This window comes from Anopheles stephensi, chromosome 3 (genome assembly GCF_013141755.1).
Source record: "Anopheles stephensi strain Indian chromosome 3, UCI_ANSTEP_V1.0, whole genome shotgun sequence".
In the NCBI taxonomy this organism is placed as follows: domain Eukaryota; kingdom Metazoa; phylum Arthropoda; class Insecta; order Diptera; family Culicidae; genus Anopheles; species Anopheles stephensi.
Genome location: NC_050203.1, coordinates 84,868,243 through 84,887,793, shown reverse-complemented (window position 1 = coordinate 84,887,793; position 19,551 = coordinate 84,868,243). Strand labels below are relative to the sequence as shown.

General features: G+C 49.0%; 5 protein-coding genes across 11 annotated transcripts; 3 read left to right on the top strand and 2 right to left on the bottom strand.

The window, feature by feature from the left end:
* Positions 1 to 22: 22 nt before the first annotated feature.
* On the top strand, positions 23 to 1,487 carry LOC118513848 (cyclin-K). Its single transcript, XM_036060133.1, has 2 exons — positions 23 to 975; positions 1,086 to 1,487. The coding sequence occupies exons 1-2, from the start codon at positions 127 to 129 to the stop codon at positions 1,365 to 1,367; spliced, it is 1,131 nt and encodes a 376-aa protein (XP_035916026.1). The 5' UTR covers positions 23 to 126; the 3' UTR covers positions 1,368 to 1,487.
* Positions 1,488 to 1,641: 154 nt separating this feature from the next.
* Positions 1,642 to 11,438, top strand: LOC118513847 (WD repeat-containing protein 7). 4 transcript variants are annotated; one of them, XM_036060130.1, is made up of 14 exons: positions 1,642 to 2,220; positions 2,281 to 3,257; positions 3,331 to 3,573; positions 3,645 to 3,865; positions 3,942 to 4,276; positions 4,341 to 4,501; positions 4,565 to 4,659; positions 4,738 to 4,804; positions 5,026 to 5,094; positions 5,443 to 5,535; positions 7,269 to 7,423; positions 7,502 to 8,899; positions 9,040 to 9,166; positions 9,650 to 11,438. In XM_036060130.1, exons 1-14 carry the CDS (start codon positions 2,084 to 2,086, stop codon positions 9,991 to 9,993), a joined length of 4,422 nt encoding a protein of 1,473 aa, XP_035916023.1. In that variant the 5' UTR covers positions 1,642 to 2,083; the 3' UTR covers positions 9,994 to 11,438. The 4 variants fall into 4 exon arrangements, with proteins under 4 accessions (XP_035916023.1, XP_035916025.1, XP_035916022.1 ...); XM_036060129.1 differs by having other exon boundaries at positions 2,084 to 2,220; positions 5,443 to 5,541; XM_036060132.1 differs by lacking the exon at positions 5,026 to 5,094.
* Positions 6,036 to 8,024, bottom strand: LOC118513849. The gene is made up of 3 exons (XM_036060134.1): positions 6,605 to 8,024; positions 6,409 to 6,529; positions 6,036 to 6,262 (listed from the first exon to the last, which is right to left on the bottom strand). The coding sequence occupies exons 1-3, from the start codon at positions 6,662 to 6,664 to the stop codon at positions 6,138 to 6,140; spliced, it is 306 nt and encodes a 101-aa protein (XP_035916027.1). The 5' UTR covers positions 6,665 to 8,024; the 3' UTR covers positions 6,036 to 6,137.
* Positions 11,439 to 13,083: 1,645 nt separating the features above from the next.
* Positions 13,084 to 15,081, top strand: LOC118513846. Its single transcript, XM_036060127.1, has 4 exons — positions 13,084 to 13,596; positions 13,906 to 14,040; positions 14,114 to 14,444; positions 14,512 to 15,081. The coding sequence occupies exons 1-4, from the start codon at positions 13,527 to 13,529 to the stop codon at positions 14,801 to 14,803; spliced, it is 828 nt and encodes a 275-aa protein (XP_035916020.1). The 5' UTR covers positions 13,084 to 13,526; the 3' UTR covers positions 14,804 to 15,081.
* Positions 15,082 to 15,141: 60 nt separating this feature from the next.
* LOC118513845 (hepatoma-derived growth factor-related protein 2-like) lies at positions 15,142 to 18,861 on the bottom strand. 4 transcript variants are annotated; one of them, XM_036060123.1, is made up of 9 exons: positions 18,469 to 18,855; positions 18,249 to 18,304; positions 17,997 to 18,144; positions 17,599 to 17,682; positions 17,009 to 17,459; positions 16,790 to 16,927; positions 16,516 to 16,697; positions 16,301 to 16,427; positions 15,142 to 16,191 (listed from the first exon to the last, which is right to left on the bottom strand). In XM_036060123.1, the coding sequence occupies exons 1-9, from the start codon at positions 18,547 to 18,549 to the stop codon at positions 16,001 to 16,003; spliced, it is 1,458 nt and encodes a 485-aa protein (XP_035916016.1). In that variant the 5' UTR covers positions 18,550 to 18,855; the 3' UTR covers positions 15,142 to 16,000. The 4 variants fall into 4 exon arrangements, with proteins under 4 accessions (XP_035916016.1, XP_035916018.1, XP_035916019.1 ...); XM_036060124.1 differs by having other exon boundaries at positions 15,162 to 16,191; positions 18,003 to 18,144; positions 18,469 to 18,861; XM_036060125.1 differs by lacking the exon at positions 17,599 to 17,682 and having other exon boundaries at positions 18,469 to 18,851.
* Positions 18,862 to 19,551: the final 690 nt, after the last annotated feature.

Genomic DNA, 19,551 nt, shown 5'->3' with positions numbered 1-19,551 from the left:
GGTTCGCAACAAATGTCAAACGGCGCTTCAGCTGTCAATGGGGTTGTTTACAAAGATCTCGCGTAAATATCATCCGTGGTGGAACAAATATAAAGTGTACTGCAAATATAAATCTACCCAGCCACGATGCCAAATTGGTATTACGATAAAAAGGACCTCAGAAACACACCGTCGGCGAGGGATGGTGTCGATTACGAGACGGAACGGCGATACCGCAAAGAGGGCGCACGGTTCATCATGGAAGCCGGGGCATCGATGAGTCTAGGGCACAACACCGTCGCTACAGGCGTTGTTTACTTCCATCGGTTTTACATGTTTCACTCGTTCCGGACGTTCCCACGGTTTGTGACGGCCAGCTGCTGCCTGTTTCTAGCCGGCAAGGTTGAAGAAACGCCCAAGAAGTGTAAAGACATAATCAAAACCGCTCGTGGGCTGCTGTCGGACGAGAAATTCCAATCGTTCGGGGATGACCCGAAGGAGGAAGTAATGACACTGGAGCGCATCCTGCTTCAAACAATCAAATTCGACCTGCAGGTCGAACACCCGTACTCGTTCCTGGTGAAGTACGCCAAATGCCTGAAGGGTGACTCGGCCAAGCTACAGAAAATGGTGCAGATGGCATGGAACTTTGTGAACGATTCGCTCAGCACCACGGTATCGATTCAGTGGGAGCCGGAAATTATTGCCGTGGCACTGATTTACCTGGCCAGCAAGCTGAGCAAATTTACCGTAGTAGACTGGATTGGCAAAAAGTCGGAACATTTAAAATGGTGGGACATGTTTGTGCAGGATGTGACGATGGAAATCCTAGAGGAGATATGCCATCAGGTGTTGGATCTTTACCAGCCTACGCAGGCGGAAAGTGCACCGCCGAAGAGTCCACCTCAACTTCCACCCAGCAAAGCATCTCCACCGATGAAGCGGGCAAATATATCGCCGATCACTAGCAAAAATTCGCCCAACATTGCAGTCAAGGTAAGACTTCCTTTTTTACTGGTAATCATTTGAACAAACTTATAATGCTTTCTCTCTCTCTCTCTCTCTCTCTCTCTCTCTCTCTCTCTCTCTCTCTCTCCGCATTCTAGACTCCGTTGCCGCCTTTACCTCCATCGGAAGTGGAATCCAATCCCATCCCGAAGCATATCACAACGGAAAACCCACACTATCCCTATCCTCCTTATCCGATGCATCCCGTGCCACCATTGCTACCGCAAAGCCATGGCCCACCGCCACCATATGGGACGATGCCGCCAGCAATGCCACCCCAACCGCCTCAAACGTGGCAACACTATCAGCACCCGAACGCGAACAAATACTACCCGCCTGGGCCACCTCCGGGAAGGAATTCGTACTATCCTCCTCAGTAGTACCGGACAGCCGCGCATCATTAGTTAAGCAATTTTGATATGAGGCAAATCAACCAACAAATACTGATGTGTAAAATACAACTTTAAAGAACGTACATGGCAGACACGTTCAATTACTTCTTCTTGATGACTGTTATTTTTCTCATTAAAACAATTATTTTGCAGTCTACATTTTATGAAAAATAACAAATAAAACGAATTTCAATTCGCGTCCGAGTTTCGAAAAGCTGAAGGCCACCAATCTCGTGTTTGTCTCGCCATCGGTGTCAAAGATGACAGCTGTCAAAGTGAAAATTTTCTTATCAGTAGCTCGGGACGGGCAGAGTTCTACGTGATCAAAATCGCAATTTTTACTAGGAAAAGTGAGAATTTCTTGTGCATTCGCTGCAGCTGTGTGCTGCAGAGTGTTTAAAGAAGCTGAAATAGTAAAAGTTTTATCCGCAACTTGGCCGTACCTAAAGATAAACAGGAGAGTTCATTGTACAGTGCCAGTCTCAATCAATAAAAACAATACACGCACACACATATACTACCCCCACAAGTCGTGCTATACACATTGACAGCTGATTTGTAAATAATGCATTTGAAAACAGCGTAATCCCGTGATTTGGTGCGAAGAAAAAAGCGAAAAGCGAAAATTTGGTGGATTAATCATACTCACAGTACGCATAAAGCCCGATTGTTTGTGAGGCAGTGGGAAGCAGCTGCAGGTCAAGATGCTCAATACCAATCTCGTTGTGCCCGTGGTACTTTGGGGCCCGAACACACCAACACACTGTGTGTCGAGTGTGTTTCTGTCACGGGACCAGAAAATCCTTGCGACGGGTTGCTACGATGGTCAAATTTGTTTATGGTAATGAGACGTGACGGTACAATCAAGGCACGGTTGCTAATGCGCTGTCTAAATTTACAGGCAGGTGGACCCGGACACGCTCCAGATGACCCCGCGATGTCTTTTGGTAGGACATACGGCACCGGTGCTGTGCCTAACGCGAGCGTCCATTATCCAGGATAACAACTTCCTGGTTAGCTCGTCGGAAAACGGTGAGATGTGCACGTGGGATCTGGTGGATGGAAAGTGCACGGAAAGCATCAAGATGCCACAGGTGCACACCAACATCCAGGCGTACCACATGGCCAACTGCGATGATATCCGTCTGTTTTGCAACGGTTACTATGCGGAAATTATGGTGATGGATCCGTTCAGCCTGGAGGTACTGTTCTGCCTCAGCTCGAAGGTAAACCCGGATTGGATTTCGGCCCTGCATGTACTGCGACCATCGAAGCGCAAGGACGACGTGGTGCTGGCCATCACCACCACCGGTACGGTGAAGGTGTGGACACTGATCGGCAACGAGAACAAGTACTCGGAACCAATCTACGAGAATGAATCGAAACAGATACGCTGCCTGAACGCCATCACGATGAACTGTTGCTCGCAGAACCAGCGCACCGTGCTGATTGTTTGCGCCAAGTATTGGCAGATATACGATGCGGGTGATTTTACCGTGCTGTGCAGCGTAATTTCACCTTCCGGCGAACGGTGGATGGGTGGAGATTTCCTCTCGAACGATCGGGTCATCCTGTGGTCGGACGAGGGTAAGGGATACTTGTTTCGCCTGCCAGCGAACAGCATCCCGGACAATAAGGATTTCCATGGTCCATCCGTTGGAAAGGATTCACCGTTCCTGTACTGCATTTTATCGCAAACGGGGGAGAAGCCCCTGTCCTGTCCACCGACCATGAAACTGGTCACCTCGAATCGTAGCGGAAAGACACAGAAATATCTGCTACGAGGTGATTCGGAGGGTTACGTGAATATCTGGGCCGTGCCCGATATTTCGATGGAGCAGATTAAGCAAATTCAAACTCAAAAACAGCATCCGGCATGTACGTACAGGCAATCGCTGTCACCAGAACGATTTATGTATAAATAATGCATTTTTTTTCTCCCATTTGATAGCTCTGGAATCAACTATTTGCACGTCGCTCCTTGAAGCGTGGAACAAAATGAACCCGCTGCCGGTGGGCATACTGGACCAGCTTTATCAGAACAGTGAGCCACTGATTAAGCTAACCGCTAGCATTTACTTGCCACAGCAAAGTCGGCTAGTAGTTGGCCGGGAAGATGGAAGCATCATTATCGTTCCGGCCACGCAGACCGTCATGTTGCATCTGCTACACGGCAACCACCAGCAGTTCAGTGGTAAGCGTGAAGAGAGAGGTTTTGCGATTGTGCACTTGATTCCTCGTGCCGTAACTCACCATTCGTTTCAGATTGGCCACCACATCAAATCCTAAACGGACACAGCGGGCGGGTAAATTGCTTGCTGTGTCCTTCGCTGGCACATTCACGGTACGAAAAAGCGCATCTCGTATCGGGTGGAGTGGATTTTGCCGTCTGTCTGTGGGATCTTTACAGCGGCAATCTGATTCACCGGTTTTGTGTGCATGCCGGCGAGATTACTCAGCTGCTGGTACCGCCACCGACGTGCAGCGTAAGCATCCCCCGGGGACCCGTCTCATGCGCTTCTGTTGGTTGACCTTGGTTTACTCACCTCACACTCATTCTAGCCTCGCATCCTCAAGTGCATCTGCTCGGTGGCATCGGACCACTCGGTCACGCTGCTCAGCTTGCAGGAGCGTAAGTGTGTAACGCTCGCCAGTCGCCACCTGTTTCCGGTAATTTCGATTAAATGGCGCCCGCTCGATGATTTCCTCATCGTCGGCTGTTCCGATGGGACGGTGTACGTGTGGCAGATGGAAACCGGCCATCTGGATCGTGTGCTGCACGGCATCCTAGCGGAGGAGGTGTTGAACGCGTGTGATGAGAATAGTGGCGAAACGGGCAGCAGCACTGGATCTACGTCGGAAATGGGATTGGCGAACCCGGCCGTTCATTTCTTCCGGTAAGCTATGCGGATCAGTATAATTGTAGGGCGATAATGCTACAGACTGTGTCGTTTGTTCCAGTGGTTTAAGACATCGAAACATAAACGCAATACGGCACGCTACCCAGCGCGGAATTCATCAGCTACAGCAGCTACACGCACACAACAATCACCATGGAGACTTTTTGATGAAGAATCGAAGCAGCCCACTGATTATTCAGGGTCTGCGAACCAACCCCAAAGGTAGGTGATTTGCTTTGCCTGTGCCAACCCAACGGTCCATTACAACTCACCCTCTCTTTGTAGACGCCGAAAGTCACATCCTCTTCTTTGACATCGAAGGATTGATATTTGAGCTGCACGCGGAAGAGTATGCCGCCATGAGCCCGAACACGCTAGAGGTTCGTTGTGAGGAACGGCTCACGAACGAATCACGCTCTGTGCACAGTTTTAACTCCCTTACTTTTACTTCGTTGTAGGCTGAAGGCCTCTTGATCCCAACAGGCACGGATACCCATGCGTCCGATGCAGGAAAGAAAATATCAGGTATGTGTTTAGTTTATGACCGGACTGACCTCTCTTTGTTACCGTCATCATCTTCCAATCGACGTTCCTCTTTGTGCGTAAAGTACTATCTACCAAGAGTGACGGTATATGACGGAGTTTCTCTTCTTCTCTCTTTTTCCACGCAAACGCTCTAAAACGTGTGTAAAAATGTGTGTTAACTATCGTCTACTAAACTGCTCCGTTGATACGATTGTGCGTAGATTTCTTCGGACGCGTGAAAAATAAGGCTGGCGATATGGAGAAAATACTGAAAGAGAAAGATAAGCATGGTTCGTGTTATGCGCATTACATTTCGTGAATAGCGTTTGGTTTCGTTTGTGTAGGGCCTTTGCCGCTTGGCCAGCTTTAGAATCCTAGTTGCGTTTTTGCTCGTGTGTTGCTAAATATTGTTTCCCTTTTTTATGTTCCCCCCAAAAACGTCCCTCACAGTTCCACTCTTGAGTGCGTTATGAGTGTGTTATGCTTACAATTCGAACCGTAGATAGGTTTCGTTCTTTCCCTTCTTTTACTTAAACTATTTATTTAAATTAATGTTTTTTTTCTCTCTCTGCCGATTTTGATACATTTAAATACATTCCAATTGATCTGCTAATCTCTTTCTTCGCCTCAACGTAAAGGAATCCTCGCCAAAATGAAGGAAGGCGCAGAGAATGTTCAAACAAAGGTGCAGGCAAAGCTCGACAGTGTGGTGAAAAATGTCGGAGAAACCGGTAAGGGTAAGTCGGCGCCACTGGATGTTATGTGTGTGTGTGTGTGTGTGTTGTGTTTGTTTGTGTGTCTTTCTATTTGTCTCTATGTGGACGTCCGGTTATCGGGGCCGGGGTTCAAATCCCATCCAGACCGCCTCCCCTTACGCAGAGCTGACTTCTTTGCTACGGGAAGAATCAAGTCACAGAGAGCCAGAAATGGCAGACCGAGACCTCTCGAGGGGTTGTAGTGCCAAGGAAGAAGAAGAAGAAGTGTTATTTATTAAGCAAAAAGGCTTAATCGATCATAATATTGTAATGTGTCGGTCAGTTACAAGTCGTGTACTTCAAGCAAAGAGATGACTCCAGGATCAAGGATCAAGAGATCTAGCTCAAGTCTCTCATCAACAGCTGCGGAAGGAGTCTGGCTCTTGACAAAAGGCTAATATAGTTCGCAGTTTTTGAAAGCTTTTTGGTATAAAATAACCTGTTTCTTTCAGGGCATAAAACAATCCAACATCGCATTTTAGGCTTGTAATACCGTTTCCGTAAATTTATTGATGCGTATATTCATTTCAATACGACTTTAAATGATCCAAAGGACGTCAGAGTTGTATTGCTTCGTGCTAATTTTCGGTCGATCCGGAAGACGAATCCGACTGGTTTTCGTTGTTGTGTTGCTTAAGGAACTCGGGACGTCGTCCGGGATCGGCATTCTCCGGTGCATTAGCGTACGGCTTGTCCAGAAGACCTATGGAGACGCACATATGGGATGTGTAATCGATCACATTTGGTTCGAAGCAATAACGTTGAACGGAGGATAAGGCTCAATTTCCACGGGGAGGGAAAACGTTCTTGCACACTATGTTACCTTCACGTGAATACTAAAATACTTACTCAGATCAAAATCATCCTCAGTGTCGGCGTGATTGCTACTCGAATGAGGCTGAACCGGTTCGTCTGCCCCATCATCCTCGTCATATTCAGGCTCCTCGCCGTGCGTATATTGCGGAGCTCCCTGTCAAGTGAAGGCAAATGAAGATGTTTCTACCAATGAGTTCCGATCGTTTTAGGCACGAAATAAGAGCCTAACCTGGACAAACGCTGCCAGTGCGATGCACAGCAACGCAATCACGATCACTTTGGATGCCATTATTTCCCCGCTTTTTGAGATAATGAATGAAGAACGCTACCACTTGCACTGGCTAATGTTCTCAGCGAACTGTAATGCCAAAGTCTAAACTCCTCGTCGTTATATACTGCGCGTTAGTTTTCCCCGACTCCGATTGAATCAACAGATCAGCCACACTCTCTCTCCACTCCCACTGTTCGCAGTGATTGATGAAAGACAAATAGTGTGTGCCGTCGCGTTGCAGATTGTACTTATAATGTACAGCGGCGGATGGCCGCAAATTCTATACTGATAAGAACACGTGTGCCCGTATGCAAGTGAATAGTGCGATTCGCAATACGGTGCCGGCCTTTGGTGGTAGGATTTTTTTGTTTGCTTTTGGCAGGCTAGAATTCCTGAGAGCTGGCAACCTGTACAACAGCGTGGTTGAGAGTACGCTCCCTTTGTCCTACAGGCATTTGCTTTGGCTCAGTCGGAGCGGGTGGATGCCAAGACACGGCCAATCAATCACAACACTGTGCAAATACCCATAGCGCCCAGTAGTGCTCGCTGTTGTTGTGGATGGGCCTGCAATGCCGAACACAAACAACATGCATCTCCATTTGTTTGTTTACGATTCCTCCAGATTCGTCGGAAATTGCGAAGAAAATCGCACCCCGCATGGAAGCGACCCACGTGATGGAGGTCGCACAGCTGCTGTTGTCGTTAATCCACTCCTGGGGACTCGATCCACATTTGGACAAAGTGTGCGAAACGCAACTTGGCCTGCTGCGCCCAATGGTGAGTGAAAGTGTGTAGTTGGAATTCCGGACCCTTAATAACGCTTAGAACCTTTTGCTTTTGTTCGCTACTCACTAGATTCCCGTGTCGTTCGGTGTGCTGTCGAAGGGTGGCTACATGTCGCTGCTGTTGCCGACCTGGCAAAACAATATCGTTATCAATTCCACCCCGGACGAGCTGAAGACGGTTGCGATGACGGCGGAACAGTTCCGACGGGAGGGTTTGACGAAGTTGTTTACCGCACGGCTTCACTGGGAGCTAAGCACGACACTTACCTCCAACCATCTGCTAGCCATGGTGGCCATGTCTAACACGCTGATGTCGATGAATATGGCCACGTTCATACCGGAGCAGGAGCGTGCCCGGAAGCTGCACCGCCAATCGACGCGCGCCACCTGGAGCAACGAGGAGGAGCAGGAGGAAGCGTTCACCCAGCAGCAGGCTCAGATAAAGCAGGGCTGGAGCCTGCTGTCGACCCACCACTGCTTCCTGCTGCCGGAAAAGATCGATGCGCTCGATGCGAACAACTTCAAGCGTCCGCAGGTCGAGATGATGGCTAGAAGATGGCAGCATCACTGTTTGGAAATCCGGGAAGCCGCCCAACAGCTGCTCCTCGGCGAGCTGGGCCGGATGGGCAAGAAGGGCCGCAAGCAGCTGGTGGAAAGCTGGGCCCAATATCTGCCCATGTACACGCACACGGAACCGATCGTGCAGCAGGCGCCAAGCACGGGACAATCGAACGCCGGGTCGCCCACCTCCAGCCCCACCGGTGGTCAGCCGGGCGCACTCGAGCACGAAGAAGAGTCGGAAGAGGAGGAGGAAGTAGTCCGCAAACCGTCCAGCTTGGCCGAACTGAAGCGCAAACAAACGACCGCCGTCGTGCTGCTCGGTGTGATCGGTGCCGAGTTTGGCCAGGACATTTCCGCCACCGATGGTAAGCGTAGCAACGAAAACCGTCGCAAGAGTTCGGTCGTCGAAGGGTTCGGCATCGGCAACAATAATCTCGCCCGTTCCACCTCGATGGCACTGACGCATCTGCTGCTCGCTCCGGCAACACCGAAGCTGCCCGCCTTCACGCCCTTGCGCCGGGCGGCAATCGATTTGATTGGGCGCGGCTTCACCGTGTGGGAACCGTACATTGACGTGAGCAAGGTGTTGCTGGGACTGTTGGAGATGTGTTGCGACTCGACCCGGTTAATACCGAGCCTGAACTACAAGCTGCCGCTGACACCGCAGGCCGACGCATGCCGGACGGCACGGCACGCGCTGCGGCTGATTGCGACGGCCCGGCCGGCCGCCTTCATCACGACGATGGCGCGCGAGGTAGCGCGGTACAACACGCTGCAGCAGAATGCGCAGGCGATAAGCGTCCCCATTACGCAGTCGGTGCTACACCGGGCCAAGCGGGAGATACTGCAGTGTGTGGAAATGCTCATCGATAAGATGCAGACGGAGATCGCCAATCTGCTCGTGGAGGTAGGTGCCGGAGGGCGAGGAGAGGGATGGGAGAGGCCCATTTGGGCGTGTGTGTGTGTGTGTGTGTAGTTTTGTCTGGCAACATTGTAAACACTCGCAAGTGACCCGTGTTACTTCTAACGTGCATCTGTTCTACACAGGTGATGGACATAACGCTGCACTGCGTCGACTCGGGTGATCTTAAAAACAAAGGGCTGGCCGAGGTTAGCCCGCTGATGTGTAAATTCAATCAAGTTTCACACTGCAGCGCGTCGCGCCGTATCGCAGGTAAGTTTTGCTTTATTTTACGGAAAATATGTAATTCGGCCGTTCTTGACCAGTTCGAACGACGTCATCATCCCATCTTCATCCGGGCATCACTCGGGACATCATCTGTCCATGTTCCCACAGTCTAAAACACTTTATGGGCAGGATCGTTCCGAGCCGTTCTCATGACTGAAGCTGTACAATAATGAGGACTGCAATCAGGGCGTTGAGTTCCAGTCATTGGTACCTTTACGCTTTTTGGACGATGGCTTTATGGTCTTGATCTTCCTCATTAATGTTTGGTCCACCTCTTCAATCACTGTTGAATGGCCAGAACGCTTCTGACCACAGAATACTCATTAAATTCCTCAAAAAACATCCCTTTAATGCGTACGCCGTCTTTGACCTAAGGTTCTTGAGAGATTTGACGATAAGCACACTTCCATCCTGCTACATAAATATCCACTCTCTTCAATCTCTTTCTCTCGCCAAAACCCCCCGCAGTCGGTGCTAGTAACGGCCACCTAGCCATCTACGAACTGCGCCAAAACAAATGCCAGATGATACCGGCCCACACCAAACCGGTAACGGCGCTCGCGTTCAGCCCGGACGGCAAATTTCTGGTAAGCTACTCGTGCACCGAAAACCGACTCAGCTTCTGGCAGACGAGTGCCGGCATGTTTGGGCTCGGTCAGTCCCAGACCCGCTGCATCAAGGGCTACTCAACTGCACCGATCCCGGACATCGGACGGCTCAATCCGATGCGGCTGGCAAAGCTGATCTGGATCAACAACCGCACCGTGACGCTAATGCTGGCCGACGGATCCGAAACGCGGTTCAACGTTTAATTTAATCCATCGTCCTTCTCTAGCTCAATCTGCACTTCCTTTTGCGGTTTTACTTAACTGGGGCGCTAATTTGAAGGTGTGTGAATATTTGTTGAGTTGTCGGTAAGCTTTTTCCACCATAAGTTGTAGAACTGTAGGGTTAGTATTGATTGTTTTTTTTCTTTATACAATTGTGAGGATCGGGCACTAGTTGAGCAGTTAGAGCAAACCTTCTAGAAAAGGCCACGATGGCCACAATATGCACTGTCATGTCGTTGGCAGCGACATTCTGCGGCACAGTGAAAGGTGATGTGGCCCGGTTCGAACCAACGCGAATCCCAGATGGGCAGTGGTTTGCCAGGGAATTGCATTAACTAAATGGGTACAAGAATTAGGGTGCTAGTGAAGCATACAGTTTGGTCGATCCCTGCTAGTCCGATTGCTATTTTCGGCGATCGACTTTTTGCAAACGTATCGGAAACGGTGGTCAAGAGCAATGGCCGATGGCCGATGGGAGCCTCCGTTGATTCCAATTATGACACGATCGACTTATATAATTATGCAAATTAGCTTCGTGTATTCCACCTTCCTTTCGTGGATTTTAATCTTCTGATGCTACGATAACCCATTCTTTCTTTCGCGGCCGGGTGCGCGTGCGCTAGCCGGTTTGATCTTCTTCTAGTTGACCTATATAAGTTTCTGGAGAATCGTTCGATTTAGCCCGGAGAGAGATGTTTCCTGTGTCTTGCTTTTGGTTGTTGTCGTTGTTGCCCTGATAATACCCTAAAGGGAATGGCACTGCCGTTCTGTCCGCTGCTCCAGCGGGCTGAGAACCGTGCCCCGATCTGGACGACTTTGGGGAGTAGATAGTGTGACCTAAATCATGTCAGGCCATCGATGGGCGGATGGCATTTTTGCTTTTTGTTACGTCCGTTGCTGGCCAATCTGTTTTGCGCTTCCTCCCGATTTTTACCCCAGAGAAAAAGTATTAATAATGGCAGTGACCTCTGGCGGGCGGATACGTTTATTATACTTAGGAGCTTCGTCGTTCGGAGGTCTTGTCTTTGGTTTTGATTCGTTCCCTGCGCTGCCTCATTGCTGTATGGTGTAGCGTTGTACTGTTTTGTTGTTTTCTTCCGCGAATCCATACATCATGAGATAGAAGAATAGCAAGTTTATTAAAAGGCTAAATAAAATTGAACTTACGATAACTACTAACTAACCTAATCGAACGTTAAACCCCCCCCCTCGCTGAAAGTGTTGAACGATTCCTGCAAGGTCGAGCCGACCGTTAAGCATACCCACGTTGAAAGTATTACTCAAAGACGAGTATAATTATATACACACAAAAACACACACACACACGCAATAATATGTAAGCAAAACCTGTGTAATTTATTTGTTAGCGTATTGCAAAGTATATAAAACAATAAATCTATCGAAAACGAGCAAGACAATACAACGGCGGAGCTGGTGCAGTGATCATTATTTTATCCATCCGGCAAAGAAACGAAACAATCCACTTTCACTAGTAAAATGACTCGCAGTAGTCTGTGGTTGACAGATTTCCATCGCAGCTTGCCGGGCGTTTTTCTGGCCCAAACGCATCAAGCAGCGCCCGGTTTGCATTATTGTTGTAGGTCGAAGATGGTAATTGTGTTTACCCGCTTGTGTGCGCGCATGGATGCATGTGACCGCACTTTCGGTAAAATCGGTTACGCATGGCCTCGCCCCTTTACTCCGATGGATGGAGATCGCAAGAAGTGCAGGTACGGATCACGATGGATTAGAGCAGTGAACTCCAAGGTACGGTTCACCGAGCTATTTTAACTACTTCTAAACTGGAAAGCTGGTCAATGTGGCCCTTGCATCAAAAAGCTGGGAGATCCCTGGATTGAGATGTCTGAGTTGCAACCCGTCGTAGGACGTCAGTAATTTATCGTCCCCGGATCTCACAGCAAGATCAAGTTATGTACGTAAACGCTTCATAAAGTCTAGCTACTGCAAATGCGCTGTTGAACATCGAGAAACCTTTCTTTATGACCCAATTTCGATAATGCACACTAATCCTTCCAGCAATCCGGAATCGAATCCGAAAGTCCACTACCTTTGCCCGATGTCCGAATCGGATCGCTGTGTCGTGATTTTCGGAATCGTTGGATTAACTCCGCTGAAAGGTAGGCGGACGTGATAGATAACCCGATCGCTTTGAGAAACAAGGCATACCAAAATGGAGCACTCGCTGCACTTAAGATTAGTTAATGGTGGTGGTGGTGGTGCTTTCGCTGCATACTGCAACTCCCAAGGGTTTCAAGGGTCCCCCAAATGCCAACAAAACGAAGTAAAAGTAACACAAAATCCGTGGCACGACCCACCGCCGAGATTGCACTCGACCTAAATTTCACATTCTGGGGTAGGTCAGGGCATGCAACCGGGACATGTTTTTTGAGCATGTCGTACAAAATGCACAACATCGCAGCAAGCCCATCCACGCTCCTGATACAGCTGATCGGTCTCGCCTTCGAACGCATACCAATGCCAAAGTCAATGCCAACTATGATAATCATTCCTTTCGAGTGCTGGGGTTGACTGTCGAAGACCGAAGGAAAAATTATGTTCGATGTCGCTGAAAATCAATGTCCACCAACCCCGTACGTGACGGATCGCCCATGGAACCAGATTATCACATAATTTGTCCATCAACGTTACGTACGGTGGCGCATCTTCGTCGTTCGTCGCGTCGTTCAGTACCGGTCCGGTTGAGGCTGTTAACCTCTGGGAAAGCCTGTCTCATCTCCTATTCTGCTGCGAGGGCAAGTCAAACGTAAGACTTGAACGCGCGCACTAGTTCTACCCAACGACGAACCCTTCGCTTCGCACCTGGTTCCTGTGCCCGAGTGGTCCAAGTGAATGAATTTGATCGACTGACGATGCTGGTTTGCACCACAGACTGGGAAAGAGGGGGCCTCCAGGGGATCTCTCCGTGGGCCTCATTCACTCGTCCGCTAATGCATGCTCGTTAGCTCGCTTTTTCCTTCTTCGGTTTATCATCGCTCGTCATCTTTCTCCGGTGGTTGGCACGTTTGCGTCCGTGTGCTGTAGGAGGACGCAGTAGTAAAAGCTTTCCCGGTCGTGCCAGTGAACGGGTTAGGCAGTCGTGAACCAGACGCCAGACCAAACGGTCCATTTCTCCAATTTCTCCGCGGGATTTCTCACTCGTCAGGGAGGCACGGTTCGGCCATTGGTTCGGTCACCATCAGCTCCGGTTTCTCAGTGCCCGTGTGTCATTGTCGCAAATTTGTAGAAATTGTCCTGTTTGCCATCGGCGACCAGTGTACTGAGGACAAGACGGTTATATTGTTTATCGAGTGAAAGTGTGAACTTGACCGGATCGGAGCGGTTCGGGGTGCGATAGAAGGTGCTGGAACACGGCGTGCGTTGCTTGAATGCCGTTGGAGTGTTAAACACACACACACGCAGAGAACGAGTCCCAAGAGTACGACGAAGTACGGAGAGCAAAAGGAACGAAGGAAGACACGATTCGACCGGGCACAATGAAGAAACTGTTGTTATTCCTCTTACTGACCTATTTATGCTCCGGCGCTCTCTCTGCGAGCATATTGGGTAAGTACGCAGAACGTGACTAATAGAAATGTTGGAAGAAAAATTAGTTATTATTTGTTATCTGTTGAGTTTGGTTGCCAAATTCTGCGTCACGCTTTTCCCTATTAGAATTTCAAGTAACAGGATTTGGAAAAAGAAAAACACTTTGGCTTTTTCAAATGTTTAAACCAATGCAAAGATGCTTGGATTGTTAATTGTCTTGAACAATCCTCTCGACGCTTGTGGACCTTGGAGGCTTCAATAAGCGATGGTCCAACTGGAAAAAAACCGCAACCACGGTCTAACAACACAAAATTGTCCAATTAACAGACTATCTTACGCTCGCGACCGATGAGGCAGAAGCCAAAGAGGAAGAGGTCGGTCCGAGCAACTGTCTCTGCAATGGGCCGTCCTGCATTTGCTGCATCGATTTCAACATGACGCTGATCGATCTCGGTGGTCCTGGTAAGCGAGCGCCACATCCTTCCCCGCCCCGTCTCGTAACAAACACAATCACCAACTCGCCAACTCGTTCCAGGTTGCGTCCGACTGAAGTATCTGTCCGCGGACGAAGGAATTGCGCTGAACGTTTCGTACGGCGACAGTGTCCTCCACAGCCAGCGTGTCAAGGGTCCCGATCCTCCGCCGACGTGTTTGAATGTGTTCTCGAGCCTGGCGCAAATGTGTGCCCGCTTCAGTGAGCTGCTGCCGACGGACGAGGGCCTGCGGGGTTGCCTGCAGCTAGAGCCGATGCTGCTCGGGGACGTTCAGATCGAGCTTCCGCTCGGTTGCTTCCGGATGGGCCCGAAGGGCATGGAGGTGATCAAGTCGGCCGAGGAGCAAATTAAGGAACAAATCCCCACCGAAAGGTAAGTGCGTTTGTTTCGGTGTGTCCGATGGTCGGACTTTCTAAGCATGAGTTCCCTTCCATTGCAGTGAGGAAAGCACTCCCGCGCCGGTGGCTACGGTTGAGGAGAAACCGGCGGCGGCGGTGGCGGCGGCTGCCGGTAACAGCACTTCCACACTGTCGCTGCTCGATAGTCTCTCCACGGCCGACATTCTGGCAGCCGTGAGCGAATCGACGGACGAAGGCATTGCAATGATTTCCAACTGGCTCGGTCTGTCGGTGAATCGCGTGCAGAAACCGGCCGAAGGCGGTGCAGCGGAAACGGAAGCGGCCGCTGCTAGCGAGACCGAAAGTGATAAGAAGGAAGAGGAGGAAGAATAGACGGTTTCTCTCCGCCAACCGATTTCATATAAGTAATTTAATAGTATTAATACATCGTAAGTTATATTTCACCAGATGAGAAATGAGAGAGAGAGAGAGAGAGAGAGAGAGAGAGAGAGATTGCGTGTGTGTGACACGAATCAGCATCAATAAAAATCACAATCCGACACATACGACGTTTTGTTACTTCAACCTGTTCTCTGCTTTATTTTCTTTCCCGTTCCTCATGCCAGCTGCAGTGGAGCTCATCGCCGCGTGCTTAATACTACGAACGAACGCATATGAAGAACACAGCTGCTCAGCGTCTTCTTCCCTTTAATGTGTTAGTGCCAGAGGAATAGTCAGATACTTTCGCTCCTTCCTTTGCGCAATCGTTTTTGCAATGGCCTGAGGCGTAATTTATTTCTTCAATGCAACCACGCCAACACAATGTTCGTTCGCCGTTGAGATGCATTGTCCGCTTAATCTAAAACCGCACTGTAAACTCTCCTTCTTGGTGGTTCTTGTTGCCGCGTTTGGGGTTCCGGAACGATTTTTCTGCTCTAGCACAATCTTTTCGTCCCCTATTGGAGCATTGCTTCGCTCTTGCTGTGTTTGTGTTTGTGATTTGAAGCGACGCTGTCTATTGTTTTATTGCCTTACGCATGTTATGGGGTGTGTTACTGTAAGCCACCCCCAGCTGCTTTAGCAGGCTAACACTTCCGTAACAAATTCCGTCCTGTTCACGATTGCTTCTCTTTTTACATATATAATCAACTTACGGGCGATTAGGAAAATATGATTAAAAATACTTAAAAATAAAAACGTTTACGATGTGTATTACCGAGCAAAAGAAGAATGGGAACCCCAAGAAAGGGGTTTTAAGTAGTAAAACATGAGAAACATCTGTGTGCCTGTGTGTGCTGAACACAATTATTCACACAGACACACGCAAAAGGCGCACCCCGTTCGCAGACACGCTAAAACACAATTACGGATGCAGATATCCGTAGCTATTTGTAAACAAAGGCATATCCGAAGAAAAAAGAAGGGTTGATCAAACCAACACCGAGTAACCGAGTACACGCAGCTACATGAACAGCGCCGGCCAGTTATGATGGGCATAACCACCTACTAAAGACCACCATAAACTGTTGACAAAAAAAAAATAGCACAGGGAGCGTGTGGGCATAAGCCGAGTTTGATAAAGAACCACCTCTATTCGTCCAGATGTGTCGTATGCTCTTCTTCCGGTGTCGTACCCTCCAGTTCGAAACCTTCGTCCCCACCACCCTCAGCTTCTTCCGGCGCCATGTCGTTCGCTGCCTTGGTTGATTGATCGTCTTTCGCGCTAGTCGCATCGTTGGTCGTATCGGTGTTGCTGTTCTGTTTGTTGGCCGTTTCCAGTTCTGCGCGAGATTCGGGGGAGTATTATTATGCAATTTTTCTTTTTTTCCTTAACAACGACCAGGACAGCGGTCAGGAAATCAAACACTGTTCACTGCTTGTTTGCATTACCTTTCTCGTCCACAAGCAGATACAGTTCCTCTTGGGAGAGATGCTGCGTGGCTTGCTCGAACTTGGTTACCTCCTGCACGAACCAATCCCAGAAAGGCTTCTCGCTGTCTGACATGCCCAAAATGTCCTGTAAGAAAGGGCATTCATTTGTTAGGACATTCGTGATTGTATCCTCGAGAACCCCCGTCGCGCGTTAGTCAACACAAGCAACATACCTTAAAGCGGGCATAAATCTGTTCTGCCTTTTGTCGTATCTGCTGCGCCTGGAAGTCGAACTTCAGCTTTTGCTTATCGTCCAGCTTCCACGCTTTGGCGTTGCCCACGTACTTCCGTAACCGTTTCATCGTTTCCACACAGTTGGGATTTTTCTTCAGGATCGTCGAAGTAACGCTCAGATCTAGGATGATACAGGAAGCAAATAGAAATAAGAACAAAAAAGCTTGCCTCCTCCCTGCCAGCGGACACCCCCTCCCCCCCCCCCACACTTACTTTCGTACTGTTCCATCAGCTTGACGCATCGTTCCGGATCGGCGCCGTTCAGTTTTACCGATGATTTTATCTCCAGATTCAGCTCCACCAGCTGCCGTTCCAGTTTCAGCACAAACAGCCGCTCGTCAGCAATTTTTTCTAGCAAAGCAAAGCGATAAGAATGTACACAGAGTGTTGATGCGTTTTTCCGACAGTTTTCTTCAATTGCGCTATTCTTACCGAACGGGTCCAGCTTCTTTGTCGCAGCGGGTGTTGTAGCCGCCATGGCCGGTTTTGCTTTCGCCGGTTTCTTCTTCGGTGGTGATCCCGCTGCCACGGAACCTCCCTCCTCCTCCTCGTCAGCATCCAGGAACCGTTTCTGCTTGATTTTGCGACCCCGTTGGCTGACGATTTCCTTCGTGTCGGTCACACCGCCAGCATTGTCCTGCGGCGAGGATTGTGCCTCAAGCACCTTCTTTTGCGATCCATTATTTGTGGCCGGTGTAAGCGCTGGGGTGGCGGCCACCGCCTTCTTGGTGGCAGAGCTTCCCTTTGCGTTCGCTTTTGTTTGTGCTACGACGGCGGCGGGCTGTTGCGTGGTAGCATTTTCATCTTCATACTTTTCCAGCTTTACCTTGCCAATGTTGTACGCGGTTGAGTTGGCCGACACGTGGGACTCGTTGAAGGTGGCCTGGAAAAAAAAACAAGGCGGACAATGAAAAAGCACATTAGAAATGGTACGATCGCTATATTTGGGTTTGTGACGGCTTCAAATTGGTCTCTGTTTCCATGGTGAATGGTTCACAGCTGCCATGTGCTACTTTACTTGCCTCAGCAGCGGAAATTGACGTTTGGTGTGATGTTTCCATCGTATCATCCATTCCCGACTGTACCGCCGCTACGTCATATGCAAGCTACGAAAAGAAGCAAAAAGGAGCAAGATAAACGCTCGTTTCAGGGTACGCTAGTATCGCTACATGAGTTGAACAAAGTTAGTCCCTTCTGTTGGCATGGCCATGGTATCATGACAGCTCTCAGCCACAAACACACCGATCGCGACGACAGAGTCAAACATTTCCAGTTAAAACCGAAAACGGAACAAAAGCGAGAAGAATAGCTTTTTCGCCGAAATAAGCTCAAAATCTCCGTCCCCCTATGTCATACCATCGCAATCCTTCCCTTCCCCCCCCCCCACGTCTTGCGTTCCTTGCGCTCATGTTACACTCACACTTACGGGGCTTGGATCATCACCGCTGATGGCGGACTCGATCTGTATCATTGCCTCGCGGAAGCCCTTCCGTTTCATAAATTTCTCCGCCGCAAACTTTTCCTTCGATGCTTCGTATGGGAACAGGTCCTCCGGCTTGACTTTTCCACTAAAATTAAACAATGAGGGAAATATTTGATTTTGCCACATCTTACATAAATGGCGCCGTACGCCGGGTGAGCTGCCCTGGTTTCCCCCGCCTGCAATACTTACGTTTCACCCGTCCCGTAAAAGTAGACTCTGTATTTGGCCTTTTCCACGGAGGTAACCTGTGGAAAAGAGAGCGAAAGAATGGAAGCAGTGAGACACGGACCATTAATCCTACAGCTTGCCGTCTGTACGCTGCTGTCTGGCGGACGGATCAACCAACGCGCCAATCGAACATCGAATCTTTGCAAGGGTTATGTATGTGGCGGCCGTCATTTCGTCTTACCTTCGCTGGCCACGATGGGTAGCCCTTGACTTTGGCAAACACCAAGTCGCCTACTTCGAACGATTTTTTGGACGCCACCATCGTCGCAGTTTGGTGAGTTTGTTTACGCGGCGGAAAAACCAGAGCGTTCCCGTTCCTCTTGTGGCGCCGTGTACGCTTTCTTCGCTTCGCCCTTTTCTCCTGCACAGACCGGCCAATTCCGGAAACGCCAGCACTTTCCAACACGTTCTAAGACCGGATGGTAATGCTTTCCTCGCCTAATGCCGTCGTGTATCGCTCTATGATGCGGTTGCTTATTGAGCAGAAAAAAGGCAGAATGTATAAACGTTACAGCTCCGTACCAAACACAAGACCTCTCTGGCAGCTTTTCGCCCGCCAGTCGCCAAAAGAATCATCCTTTTCGCCGCGTTGACAGGTGCTTTGACAGTTACGTGGCCGGCAGGGTTGGATAGCGGTTTGAAGGGCCCATCGCATTTACAACCACTTGCAAAGGCCTTAAAAAGCTAAAAAGTTCGGAATAAAAGTTTAAAAAAATAACTACCAAAAACAAACGTGGATTACGATGATACATATTTAGTCTACAGAGGATGGAGGTCGAATCTTAACAAATGTCTTGTGGGTCAACAATTTTGCACCCGATTTCTTAGGTAGTGGTCGAAAACTGTTTACAAATAACAACAGCAGCAGCAGCATTGCATAATGAAGATGTGCTGGTGTTTTCAAGGCGTAAAACAATGCATTTTTTAGCTTACTAAGTATTAAATAGACCGCAAGGATAATCAAACCTCTACACACTAGTAGCTGGAGATGTTCTAAGATCTGGTAGTAACAGCAGCATTAGCTAAAAAAAAAACAGTAATCATATACTACCAACTTTCGTCAACACTCTCACAGTATCGATTGCCAACGATTGTTCTCACATGATGTTGGCTTTGTCCTCGTTATCTTAATTTAACCATAATTATTGGTAAGTACTAAGCTCGAGAACTCCAGGGAGCCATGGTGTAAGATTGAATTGGTGTAATAGAGTTGATTTAATTTTGAGCGAATCCAGGCCGAAACAACAAACAGTTGCATGATCAC

Bases quoted from the DNA above. Each gene is read 5' to 3' on its own strand.
- LOC118513849 (XM_036060134.1), bottom strand. From the start codon at position 6,664: ATGGCATCCAAAGTGATCGTGATTGCGTTGCTGTGCATCGCACTGGCA. The intron at 6,530-6,604 runs GTTAGGCTCTTA...TTCACTTGACAG, and splicing joins CACTGGCAGCGTTTGTCCAG to GGAGCTCCGCAATATACGCA. The intron at 6,263-6,408 runs GTAAGTATTTTA...GCGTCTCCATAG, and splicing joins TGAGGATGATTTTGATCTGA to GTCTTCTGGACAAGCCGTAC.
- LOC118513848 (XM_036060133.1), top strand. From the start codon at position 127: ATGCCAAATTGGTATTACGATAAAAAGGACCTCAGAAACACACCGTCG. The intron at 976-1,085 runs GTAAGACTTCCT...TCCGCATTCTAG, and splicing joins CGCCCAACATTGCAGTCAAG to ACTCCGTTGCCGCCTTTACC.
- LOC118513847 (XM_036060129.1), top strand. From the start codon at position 2,084: ATGCTCAATACCAATCTCGTTGTGCCCGTGGTACTTTGGGGCCCGAAC. The intron at 5,095-5,442 runs GTTCGTGTTATG...CTCAACGTAAAG, and splicing joins GAAAGAGAAAGATAAGCATG to GAATCCTCGCCAAAATGAAG. The intron at 7,424-7,501 runs GTGAGTGAAAGT...GCTACTCACTAG, and splicing joins TTGGCCTGCTGCGCCCAATG to ATTCCCGTGTCGTTCGGTGT.
- LOC118513846 (XM_036060127.1), top strand. From the start codon at position 13,527: ATGAAGAAACTGTTGTTATTCCTCTTACTGACCTATTTATGCTCCGGC. The intron at 13,597-13,905 runs GTAAGTACGCAG...TCCAATTAACAG, and splicing joins TCTCTCTGCGAGCATATTGG to ACTATCTTACGCTCGCGACC. The intron at 14,445-14,511 runs GTAAGTGCGTTT...CTTCCATTGCAG, and splicing joins GAACAAATCCCCACCGAAAG to TGAGGAAAGCACTCCCGCGC.
- LOC118513845 (XM_036060123.1), bottom strand. From the start codon at position 18,549: ATGGTGGCGTCCAAAAAATCGTTCGAAGTAGGCGACTTGGTGTTTGCC. The intron at 18,305-18,468 runs GTAAGACGAAAT...TCTTTTCCACAG, and splicing joins ACCCATCGTGGCCAGCGAAG to GTTACCTCCGTGGAAAAGGC. The intron at 17,460-17,598 runs GCAAGTAAAGTA...TTTTTTTTCCAG, and splicing joins CGTCAATTTCCGCTGCTGAG to GCCACCTTCAACGAGTCCCA.